Source organism: Populus nigra, chromosome 9 (assembly GCF_951802175.1).
Source record: "Populus nigra chromosome 9, ddPopNigr1.1, whole genome shotgun sequence".
NCBI lineage: Eukaryota > Viridiplantae > Streptophyta > Magnoliopsida > Malpighiales > Salicaceae > Populus > Populus nigra.
Genome location: NC_084860.1, coordinates 4,637,297 through 4,649,864, shown reverse-complemented (window position 1 = coordinate 4,649,864; position 12,568 = coordinate 4,637,297). Strand labels below are relative to the sequence as shown.

The window sequence follows — 12,568 nt, the reverse complement described above, 5'->3', positions numbered from 1 at the left end:
TAAGAGAATATGGAAACTTTATTTTTGAAGGAAGGAAAAACAACATGAGAGTTTTCTGTGATTGGAACAAGAAGACTAGGGCCAAGTGTGCTTACTAATTCATAAATCTTCGTTATCATTTTCTATACATGCTCAACAAATTCATTCATTAGTTCAACCACTATCGACTCAAAAGCTTCCCGGACCTTTCTTCTATCCCAAAATCCACCAACCACAGCACTCCATATTCCATCGTCAGGAACACATCCATCGAGCACCATCTCATCAAAAATGCGAGCAGCTTTATGCAAGTCCCCTTTCTTGCAGAAACATTTCACAAGAGAATCAAAGGTCCCAGCATCAATTGAGATACCCCTAGTGCGCATACCTATGTACAACTGAAAGGCTCTATTCAGGTTGCCATTTGTACAAAGGCCTTGGACTACCATATTATTAAGCTTAACATGAAGGCTCCAAGTTACTCGGTTTGGTGAGATCTGCCCTAGAACCATCTCATCAAGGTAGGTTGCAGCCTCCTGGAACTTGCGAATATTGCAGAACCCATTTATGATTTTTCCATAGAGCCCTGCATCTGGTTTCAATCCCTGAAGCTTCATCCTGTCAAGAGTCTCCACAGCTTCAGCAAGTTTTCCTTCTTTACAGAGCCCATTAATTAACGTACTATAGGTTACCATATTAGGCTTATGGCGCTTCCTGACCATCATCTCTAGTAGCTCCATGGCTTCTAAAGAACCCCCATTCTTGCAAAGACCATCCATTAAAGAACTATAGGTAAACACATTTGGCTCAATGGCTTTTTTCTTCATCTTATCAAACAATCCCATAGCTTCATCCACGTTACCAGCCTGGCACAAGCCATGCATCAAACAAGAGTACGTGACAACGGACGGTGAACATCCTTTTGTATCCATCTCTTTAAACAACTCCTTGGCTTCAAAAGTCTTACCCAACTTACACAAACCATTAATTAGCGTACCATACGTATACGAATCCGGATCACACCCGCGTTTTGGCATCTCACGAAATATCTCAAAAGCAGCATCAATCGTTCCGCTATTCTTACAAAGGGCTTTAATCAAAACATTAAGCGAAACAACACTCTGCCGAACACCCATTTCCCTCATATACTTATAAAAACTCAACGCAACCTTTAACTGATTCTCTTCAACAAGAATAGCAAATACACTGATGTAAGACTTGTCAGTGGGTTTGCACCCAAAGTCATTCATTTTATGAAAAACCCTGATGGCATCTAATGGCATATGAACCCGGCCATAGCCTCTGCAAATTGAAAGGAATATCTCCTCAGTAATTCTGCACTTCTCTTCCTTCATTCTATTAAGCATTTCCTCCGCGGGCCTAAACTCATTGGCGGAGACTAATTTAGAGATCATGACGCCAAACGTGGTGTGATCATGCCTAAAACCATTGCTGTATTCCGCGCTTGCGGAATCAAATATGATTTTAGCTTTGCGTAAGTCCCTTTCTGCACTAAGTAGTTGCTCAACTTTAGATGGGGTGATTTGTTTTGACCATTTAAGCAATGTTTTCACGCCCATCGCTGCTAGTTCACTTTTCACTTTCTTTTCAGCGTTTTATCAAACAGGTGGTGTGCAGGTAAGAAGTGCTGGAAAATAGAGTGAATTCTTGGGATACAAAAGTATTTTTAGCAGGTTTTCAGAGAAACCTGCAAATGGCCTCTTAAGATAAAAAAAAGTTGGAAAGAGGGAAATGGAAAGCAATTTTATGGTTCTGTTTCTGTGCTTGAGAAATGCAAGAGAGGTTCTTTTGTCTGTGCGTGAATTTTGATTTTGAGTTAATGGGTAATTTTAGTCTGCGTCCTATTTGAACCCAATGCATTCATAGCCCATTTCTACTTGGGCTTTAGGCACTTCTTGACTCCTGGCAGAAATATTTTTTAGCGGACAAAATTTTCTAGAACGATGGACAAAAATGTACTCGTACGATAAAAGAAAGGATTTTAAGATGTATTTGTAACGTTATTTTTAAAATATTTTTTTATTTAAAAATATATTAAAAATTTTTAAAAAAATTTAATTTTAATATTAACACATCAAAATATTAAAAAATATTAAAAACAAAAATTTAAAATAAAAATAAAAATAAAAAAATATTATTTTTTTAAAAAAATATTTTTAAAACACAAACAAAAATAACTAGAACACTGAAATTTAACATTTCAATCTATTTGAAAAAACAACCTTGAATTGAAATCTAAGGCATTCTACGTTAGTATTATGTTTTTCAAATATGTATAGCTGAGTTGAAAAGCAAAGCCTACCTATTACACAAAAAAGTTTCATTTCTCACGATATCACATCCTCGTGGATGCAAGAATCTAACCATTGGTGGGCCATGAAAGGTTTGATGAGGTAGCAACTAAAACGACTAGTCTCGAGTCTTGAGTGAGTTCCACGTACTTTATTAGTTTTTAAGAGAAATGACATTAACAAATGATTAAAATCTTTAGCGAAACACTGTTTATTAATATTTGAAACGATGGTTCCTGGGTAGTACATTCTTTGCACAAGACTTATTAATTATTATTAAATTACTTGGGGTTATGTGAATTTTTTTTAAAAATACAGTGAAACAACTAAAATATCTTTAAAAGTTAAAAAAAAATTGACGATAAAGAGTATTTTTATATTTTAACAATGATTTTAGTTTTTTGTTATAATTAAGTTAGCCAAGGAAAAATTTGATATTTTAATCAATACAAAATATAATTAAAAAAGGATGATTGGAGTATACATTGCTTCCTAGCCGCCACCAACCAGCTTTTATCATGTTATTGAAAGTGTCGTGGTGTCGTTTTCTTTTTGGGATGATGTGTGTGGCAAATGGTGATGCGATTCATTGTTAGCGGTTTTCTTTTCTTCTCCTCCTTTTTTTTCTCTTTTCCCCTAAAAAATCATGCTAGCTATGCAAAATTTTAGAGTTGTTTTCATAAGATTTCAAGTTTGGTTCTTATACTTTTGATTTTTAATTTTTTGTTATTGATTTTTTTGTAAAATTTGATTTTTTTTAATTATATCCTTCAATCTCAATTTGTGATGTATTATTTTTCTAATCTAGTCCTCATTCTTTTTATTTTTATTTGGTTAAAATTGATTTTTTTTAATTTTCACCCTCTAATAAAAAAATTATTCTTATTTTTTATTTCAATTTTAATCCTCATTTTTTTTCTTTTGGGTCCTTTTGTTAATTTTATTTTTCTTTTCAATTTTTCCTCTCTGTAAAAAATAAATAAATAAAATTATTTTCGTTTTGATCTTCATTATCTAATTGCTATTTGTTTTTTTGCATCATTTAATTTAATTGTTTAGGAATTGAGCTTAGTGGATTTTCCAGATAGAGTGCTTTCGGTTTAATAACAAAGTCACGAGTTTAAAAAGTTAATGCATGTTGATATTTTTTTTACTTAATTTCTTTTTAGCTTTTAGCTTTCATCATTCGACATTGTTTTTTCTTACAAAATGAGTTTTTATTCTTTTCTATCAGATTATCCTGATCTCATGGTATGAATCATGGATTTGATGGGTTAATATAAGTTTGTCATGCTAACTCAGGTTGAATTGAATCGGATTTTTTTATCATTTGTTTACTTTTTTTTGTTTTTCTATATTTAATGAGTTGAGAATTGAGTTGCATCATTTATTTTCTTTTGAAAAAAATAATTTTTTTCAAAGTTACTGTGATTATTGTTTTAAAACTTTTTTGGTTCCACTATATCCTTGTCTATTTTTTCTATCTTTGAATTAAAATAACACTAATTTATTTGATTGAATCAAGTTTATGACATGAGTTATAGATTTTTCAACAATTAAACATATTTGTGAGAGATATTTTAGACTATGTGAAACATGATGAGAATTCCTTAAAAAAAGAGTTAATATAAAATTGAATTTCATCCTTATGTAAGTAAATATATTTACTTGAATTTGCCTTGATTTTAATTTTCAAAATCATGAGCTCTTACTACAAAAAAAAAGTCTGAAACAAGATTTCAATGTGGTGACGTATTGTGTCAGAGTGAAATCAATGGCTGATAACTAGTCAATTTACCCGTATTACAAGTCAGGTTAGATTAAAAATTATTATTTTTTAATTGAAATATATATATATATATATATATATATATAATGTATTTTGTAGCATAAACAAAATTCTTTATCATGAACTAAAAAAATTTCACATGCATTTAGTAAAATAAATCCACAATTATATATGTTAATAAATATTAAAAAAAATTATTAACGCTAACTAAAAACTAAATAAAAAAGCTAAGAAATAGATATATATATTAAGATATTTGATCTCGTGTTATGGTGTGTCATTTAAATTCTTTTATACACTTTTATGTTAATAATTTCTTCTTTTTTAGGTTGTAAGAAAAGTAATAATTTGATTTCCATTAGAACAAAGTTATTTTCTAGTATAATTCATGATTTTCTTATTAAACTATTTTTTCTACAAAAATAAATACAGTTTCTTGTGTTTTTTTTTAATTTTTTTTCCAGAATATTTTTCTTCACAACTTATTAGAATCATAAAAGCAAGTTTTTTATAAAAAAAATATGTTTTGATAATTTTGACTCAAATGTATTAAAAAGATAAGAATAATATATTGCTCATGTGTTTCCATAAATAACTTGTTGGAATTTTACTTTTTGTTTAATTATATAATAATAAAAATAAACATACATATAAAAGACAACAAATAATTTAAAAAAAACAAAAAAAATCATAAAGGGCTGTACAAAAGGAGTGCTTGCTAATATTATTAAAACAATGTTATAATCTAACTCGAAAACAAAGTAAACTAAACAATATTTAATAAAACATATCCTAAATTATTTATTTATTTTAATGAATTTTAATTAAAATTAAAAGCAAAATATAAAAAAAATCCATAGAAGCCTTTATGGAAAGGGACCAGGTGTTTGAGCTTGAGTGGGCTAGCGTGCTTGACCTATAACAGAGGAGGTTGGCGCGTGTGTTGTCCTCTCTTTTTTTCTTCTGTTAAAAATAGATGACAACATGTTGTTCATTTATTTTTTAAAAAGAAATTAAGCAAACAACATGTCATATACTAATAGGATTATAGCCACCTTAGAAGGCCGCAAGTCGGGTTCCGATCTTTTTTTTTTAAAAAAAACTATTTTTAACCTCAAAATATCCAAGAAACATCTCATAAATCTTAATACACTCATATATAATCTGAAAACAACTTTTAACCAATCAAAAATAATAAAAAAATCATCCTGAAATAAAAAAAAAAGAATTTGAACCTCGATCTAATTTTTCCAAAGAAAAGGATATAAAAACACTTCAATGACACTTTTATCGTCAAATAAAATTCATTAATATTAAAATTGATTTTTTGTGTTATCAAAATATAGTTAACCGACAGCTTTTTCTCTCCTCTTTTATTTTCTAATGATTTTCTCGCTCATCTTTTAAACCGATAAATTAAAATATAAACAAAATAAAATTTTAGATCAAAATCTAAAATTTTAAAACTAAAAGGATAAAAAAGTCAACGAAGAAAATGCGGAGGAAATTGTACTTTTTCACATGAATTCTAGATAGACCATAATTTTTTTTTTTTGAGTTTGGTTCTTTTTTAATTCCATCATTAAATTAGCTTTTAATCAAGTTTTAAATTTTGATTAAAACCTTCAATTATAAAAAATATGCAAATTTATGAAACTTTCATCCCACAATACACCGTGAGCAACAATGCCATTGAAAAAAAAAGAGATTAGGTGGTCCAAACAAAAAAAAAATACTATTGAAATTCATAGTAAATTGTGAGTACAATGCTTGGTGCAATGTGGCATGAATTTTTCGCTAGATAAATTAGATTTTTAAGAAAAAAATTGAAAATTGTTGAACCAGTTAGAATTTAGGTTAACGGGTTTGAAAATCTTGTATAAACCAATCCATTAAAATCTACTGAGGCATGCCTGTCAAACTTGCTCAACCTATGAACATATGAAGATTCCACACACCATATTAATAAGCATAGTAATAAAATATAGTCTCATGTCAACTTGATTCTTCATGTTAAATTATTTTTTGTTTATCTAAATAATATATTTTTATTTTTTTTAAAAAATCAACAATTAAAATTCTAGTTAACTTATTAACTTCTAAACTTACCACCCTAACCAACTCAATCAACTAATAACTCGAACTTTATTTGTTGAATTATTATACTATAATTCATAAAAATTTGATTTATTAAATAATAGTATTTGGTAACAATCATTTTTCTTTTTTATTTTCTGTTGAAAATTCATAAAAAATAAAAATATATAATTTTAAATCATTTCAACCACCTTCTCATGTGTCATGACATTATTCATGACATTATGAGTGTGTTTAAAAGCATAATCTAACCATGTCTGTGAAGGATTTTAATTTTTTATATTAAATTAATTTTTTATATATTTTTTTATATATTGATATTAAAAATAAAATTTAAAAAATAAATGATAAGAGCTTTGTAAAAGAGATAGACCAGCTCGAGTGGACAAGCATCTCCCCGTATCCTCAAATTCTCCCAAACCTCTCACTCTAGATAAGATGGCCCCGCCCCCATCACCCCTCCTTGACAACATTACCTCTTCCAACCATCTTCAACCACAATAAAATCTCCCCTCACAAAAATACTTTAAAACTAAATTAAAAAAAAAAATCTCCCTCCATTATTTCTACAGAAAGTTCCCGTATTCCTACTTAACTCTCAAGCACGTGCCCATCGTTGATCATATCTTGTAACTCTGATCCGTGATCCCCTTGATTCTCGAGTGCACCATCAAACGGTAGCACATTGTAATATTGTGCTCCCCGAAGCACAGGATAAAAGAGTAACTTGAAAAGCAGAGCAAGAGGAAATTAACCGCTCTTCCAGAGCCAGAAAAACAAACGGTTTTACGAGCTCACTCTAGGTACCAATATCACATTTTCCTCTCTCTCAAAGTCCAGCAATGGAGTCACGCGTCTTGTCTCGTGCCACCACCGTCGCTCAAGTGCGTAGGCCACTGCGAGAGAGCAACGGCAACGCTAGTTGCAGCTTCTTGTCAATCAAACCGATCGGAACAGTCAGTGAGGGCGGGAATCTGATATGGGGAAGGCAGCTTCGGCCGTCTCTTCTTCTAGAAGCATCTTATCCGGTTACCGCAAGGAAGGAGATTCTCCGGCCGGTTATGGCAGCGGCTTCGTCTCCTGCAGAAGGAAGTGATTCCTCCGGGTGAGGTCCGTTTCCTCCATTCCGACTCGGTCGACGCGCTCCGTGTCGAACTCTGAGTCGGTCTTGTTCGTGTTTCTGACTCGGTGTTTTTGCAGGGACGGGAAGGTGGCTCCGGTTGGGTTTTTCGACAAGTATCCAGCTCTTGTTACCGGTTTCTTCTTCTTCATGTGGTATGTACGTAGAATCCCGTGACTTCAATTTCTCTTCACTGAACAATATTCACGTGACTTCAACTAACAAGGGTCAAACTTCCGGTCTCCCTAGTTTTGATACTTATCTTATTGAATGATTACGATTATGGTTATTTGCAGGTACTTTTTGAACGTGATATTTAACATACTTAACAAGAAGATTTACAATTACTTCCCCTATCCATAGTAAGTACCGGTATTTGTTTAGTTGCTAATTGACAATGAGTTAGTTAGACGTGTCTGTATTTGTTTTAATGGAATGTTTGTTGGTGATGTCTTATGTAGTTTTGTGTCGGTGATTCATTTGTTTGTTGGGGTGGTATACTGTTTGGTGAGCTGGGCTGTGGGCCTTCCTAAGCGCGCTGTAAGTTAAACCTCGTTTGATTAATGCCTATTTCCTGTTCTAACATGGGATGGTTTCCTGGTTTGGTTATTTAAGGGAAGCATGGCATGTCCTTGGAATGGGAAGAATTCCTTGTATAATAGTATATATATGGTCTTGAGGAAGAAGTGACTTGATTATGTGAAAAATCATTTTGTTTGCGCTAACTATTTCCATTGAAACTTTTTATTATAAATCTTTTTTGAGGGTAGTGGGGGTGTGATATAATGCATGATGTTAAGCATATAGACATTGTAAATCCATTTTGTGCTCAGTAAGTTCTGTAGGAATCGTGAGTTCCTGTCCTAATCTTATTGGTTATGTGTCATATAGTATTAGGAAGAGGATTAATATTGAAGTTGAAGGGCACTGATAATGCATTACTTGATTGCTGTGTATTGCGCGCAGCCTATTGACTCAAATCTCCTGAAGCTGTTGATTCCTGTTGCTGTCTGTCATGCATTAGGTCATGTGACCAGTAATGTCTCATTTGCAGCGGTTGCTGTCTCCTTTACTCACACAATAAAAGGTGACATCATGAAGGCACTATATTTTCCAATTTTTTGGGAAGAAATTCCTTTCTTATTTAACGTTGTTTTATGAGGACAATATTCTAACCTCTCAGGAGTGGTTTCCTTATCTATAGTCGATTGTGTTTGGTTGCAGCACTTGAGCCCTTCTTCAATGCTGCTGCTTCTCAGTTCATATTGGGACAGCAAATACCCATAACTCTATGGCTATCGCTTGCGCCTGTCGTTCTTGGTAAGCTCTCTCTTTTATATCTGCAATGTTATCCCATCTTATTGAAATCATTTTACGTTCCATTTGGGATGCAAAATCATATCCACTCATCATTAGCTTCATCCTCCTATCAATTTGAATTGTCTGCATAACTCGAAACTCTATGTTGATCATTAAAATGCTGATAAGGTACCACAAATCTTGCATAACATTCCTTTGTAAATTAAATGCAGGTGTGTCCGTGGCATCATTGACCGAGCTCTCATTTAATTGGACTGGCTTTATTAGTGCTATGATTTCCAACATCTCCTTCACTTACAGGAGTATCTACTCAAAGAAAGCTATGGTAATTCGGTGAAGTTCTTGTTTGTTCTATATATATGACCACCTGCTTGATGCTTATCGATAAGCACTTCTTCTTTTCTGTGCAGACTGATATGGACAGCACTAATATTTATGCTTACATTTCCATCATTGCGCTCATTGTCTGCATTCCACCTGCCATTATTGTGAGTATGATAGCATTGGTGCCCCTAGAATTTCTATCGAAAAGACCAGATTAAAAATCCCAAACATTCAGTTCCATAAAACCTCTCCTTATTTGTGTCACGTTTGTTGCAGCTCGAGGGACCCCAACTGATCAAGCATGGCTTTAGTGATGGAATTGCTAAAGTGGGTCTAACAAAATTCATCTCAGACCTCTTTTGGGTTGGAATGTTTTATCACCTCTACAATCAGGTATGAGTTTTCTTCTGACCTTTTTGCATATACAATTTAATTAGGCATATTATACAATGCCTTCGGAGCATTGGTGTTTAAATGTCTTTTGCGTAACAGCTGCGTACAATTTTCCAAAAAGAGTTTTGTAGTGATTTGAATGCTTGCATTAGATTTCCATCATGAGTGTTGAAACATTCAGACATGGTACTCGTACTAATGATTGGGATATGTAAATAAATATTTCGGAATAGCTAATATCAGTTCCGGGATCTATGCATTCAAATCTTTTCAGAAACTGTTTTGGACATTTGTATAACCATTAAGCACGAAGCATTTTAACTCCAATGCCTTTGGATTAGATCAAAGACATGCATGGTAGAAGGACCCTAGGAATTAAGTAAATTGTGTGGTATTCTTTTGCATTTACTCATAGATTTCAATTCAACCGCTTGCCATTTCTATTCCCACCCTTATCCAGGAAAGCCAACATTTCTCTGGAAAGGTTATCACAAATTCACAATACTGCTTTTCAGGATTGTAAAACAATTTTTTACTCTTGAATTTTCAGTTGGCTACCAACACCTTGGAGAGGGTTGCACCTCTTACACATGCAGTGGGCAATGTGCTGAAACGTGTGTTTGTGATTGGCTTTTCCATCGTAATCTTTGGTAATGAGATGTCCACCACTTGATCTGTTCATATTTTTCCTTAGCTATTACTACTGCTATTATTGTTCTTTATTGTGGATGCTAAAATCAAAATTATACCTGACAATTCCCTTCTTGCAGGTAACAGAATTTCAACACAAACTGGTATCGGAACTGCCGTTGCAATTGCCGGAGTGGCAACCTACTCTTACATCAAGGCCAAGATGGAAGAGGAGAAACGAGTGAGTTCCATTCTAGAATACTTCAACCAACAAAAGTATGCTTGGTTTATTTTTACATTTGGGTTACAAGCTGCAGTATGCTGAGCAGTTCGTTACATTTTGGGTTAAAATCTAACTAACGAGTGATTCCATTTCTGAAATCCTTAATTAGAACATGGGCACTGCAGAAACTACAAGGAAATTGATCTTTTCTTAAGAGAAAATCTACTTTTTGGTTAAGTGGAAGCGGGTAGTAAAGTCTCTAAAATGAATTGCTCTAACTTTTACTGCAAATTTGGTTTCTTTTGCAGCAAGGGAAAGCAGCATGAGAAGGAAAGAGGCATTGGCCATGGGCGAGGTAACCTTGTTTGTAAAGTAAAATCCCACTGTTCCGATGATAAAAATGACAAATTGAGTATCTTGTTGTCATTATGGATCAGTTATTTTTTCTTTCATCAATCTTGTTTGATTCAGAGTACAGACTATTGCTAATTTGCAATCAGCTTATGTTCAATAGAAATAATGCATCACTTGCTCTGTCTCTCACAACGAGCTTGTATGATTAGAGGCTGCAGAGGGAATATAATTGGCAGTTCTCTGTATCCAGAAGATAGCTTAGGCTAAATTCATCGAACACGGATAAAGATAAAAAAAATCAAAAGTTAAATTGATCATCTAAAGAACTTTACATGTCACCAAAAAGAATACAAACATCACATGCATGTTACCAAAGAAAACAATAAAGGTATCGCATTTGCTTCTCTCGAAAGAAGAAAAAGCAATACATTAATTGTCATGATCAAGTGGGAATATAAATATCAACGTGATAAACGTTGAGTATATCAACGTTGAACTTCAAGTCTCTGTATCTCTCCGCCTCAGACAGTACTTAATTCCCTCCGTGTGTCGCGGATAAAGCCAGGAGATTCGGCGTCAATAGATATCACCCTGTGGTTGAAAAAAGCCCTGTCCAACCTTGATATCTCTGCCTCAAAGTTTTGCTTCCAAACTTGCGTTATTGCAGGATGCATTTTTGCTTCAGGCAGCTTGTCGGATAAAGAAACTTGCTTCGCAAGAAAGAGAGAAAGCAGCTGTATTGTATCATCTATCGTACGTGAAGTTGCAGTAGCAGTAGTGCGTAGTGGAGAGGAGTGAGTGGGCTGTGTTTATAAAGTGATCGATTTCCGTATAAATTACGTTTTTTTTCTTTTTAAAAAATGGAAGTCACGGCAGCGGCAATGGGCAGTCTAGTTAGAGTGCCTTCATTATAAAAAGGAGCCTGGGAGGTCAATGCCTTTGCCCCTCTGAGAATGATACGTGGCGACATGAATTTTAAATGAGAGTGACCCGTCGTCCATACTGCCAATCCATAATTATCAAGCTCTGCAAAAATATCTTGATAAATATCTTTAAGTTCCTCAAATCCATGAAAGAGGATGTTTGTTATTTTTAATAGTATTTTTTATTTAGAAATATATTAAAATAATTTCTATTTTATATATTAAAAATAATTTTTAATATTAATTCTTAAAAATAATTTAAAATTTTTAATTTTTTATAAAACACTGTTCGCCGAGACCAAAAGGATATATTGGTCTATTGCTTAACGCGTGTACTTCACTTCTCGTGTATTTTATGTAAGGGATTCATCTGGGAAGACGGTAAGATTTTCACAGTGGCAGCTTTTATTCCTATTGGAATTTGGAATCCTATCGATCTTGTTTGGAAAAAAGTGTGGTCATGTTCTTAGATATTTCTCTTTGGCAACATCCATTTGGACAGCTGGATAACAAATCTCAAATTTTGGCTAAAATTCTTATTTCCTCCAAAATCTTTTCATTGCATTTCTTATATATATTTTAATTTTTATATAATTAAATAAAAATAGATTTTTGAAAAATACCCGGTCAAATATTTATATTTACAACTATGTGTTGCTCCTTACAAGTAGCTCGGCTTTCTTTGCGGTTTTTTTATTTATTAATATTAATCACCCTTTTTCTTTATTAAAGGTAAAGATTACTTTTCAATTCTCAATTAAAAAAAACCTCATGATACTAAAAAATTATTAATAACAACTCTGAGGGGTGTATCTTAAGTAGTTAAATTTTAAGTTTATTTTTTAAAAATTATTAGTTCTAGTCTCATAAATTTTAGAACCACTAAACACTTGCATAATTATTAATTTTATAATGAATTGAATATTTATATTAATAATAATAATAATAATAATAATAATAATATTAAATATTAATAACAAAACACTGGCATCTCGGACATTATAAATTGACCTGCAGGGAAGACAGCTAGTTTTAATTCTGTACGAACAATAAAAGTGAGATCTAGGCCCATGAGATCCAGTTCCAATGAGTCCAGCCCAAGGA

At 32.7% G+C, this 12,568-nt stretch overlaps 2 protein-coding genes across 3 annotated transcripts; one reads left to right on the top strand and one right to left on the bottom strand.

Moving 5' to 3' along the window:
• LOC133703120 (pentatricopeptide repeat-containing protein At5g46100) lies at nt 1-1,842 on the bottom strand. Its single transcript, XM_062127549.1, has one exon. The coding sequence runs from the start codon at nt 1,557-1,559 to the stop codon at nt 123-125; it is 1,437 nt and encodes a 478-aa protein (XP_061983533.1). The 5' UTR covers nt 1,560-1,842; the 3' UTR covers nt 1-122.
• Nucleotides 1,843-6,716: 4,874 nt separating this feature from the next.
• On the top strand, nt 6,717-10,733 carry LOC133703951 (triose phosphate/phosphate translocator TPT, chloroplastic-like). Of its 2 annotated transcripts, none has more exons than XM_062128702.1 (12): nt 6,717-7,282; nt 7,378-7,452; nt 7,594-7,659; nt 7,759-7,837; nt 8,264-8,384; nt 8,522-8,617; nt 8,830-8,942; nt 9,028-9,105; nt 9,218-9,334; nt 9,885-9,984; nt 10,105-10,205; nt 10,496-10,733. In XM_062128702.1, exons 1-12 carry the CDS (start codon nt 7,020-7,022, stop codon nt 10,511-10,513), a joined length of 1,227 nt encoding a protein of 408 aa, XP_061984686.1. In that variant the 5' UTR covers nt 6,717-7,019; the 3' UTR covers nt 10,514-10,733. The 2 variants fall into 2 exon arrangements, with proteins under 2 accessions (XP_061984686.1, XP_061984687.1); XM_062128703.1 differs by having other exon boundaries at nt 7,146-7,287.
• The last annotated feature ends 1,835 nt before the right edge of the window (nt 10,734-12,568 follow it).

Coding starts and splice junctions, on each gene's coding strand:
- LOC133703120 (XM_062127549.1), bottom strand. CDS start 1,559: ATGGGCGTGAAAACATTGCTTAAATGGTCAAAACAAATCACCCCATCT.
- LOC133703951 (XM_062128702.1), top strand. CDS start 7,020: ATGGAGTCACGCGTCTTGTCTCGTGCCACCACCGTCGCTCAAGTGCGT. Junction 7,838..8,263: donor TGGGCCTTCCTAAGCGCGCT/GTAAGTTAAACC, acceptor TATTGCGCGCAG/CCTATTGACTCAAATCTCCT. Junction 9,106..9,217: donor GCATTCCACCTGCCATTATT/GTGAGTATGATA, acceptor CGTTTGTTGCAG/CTCGAGGGACCCCAACTGAT.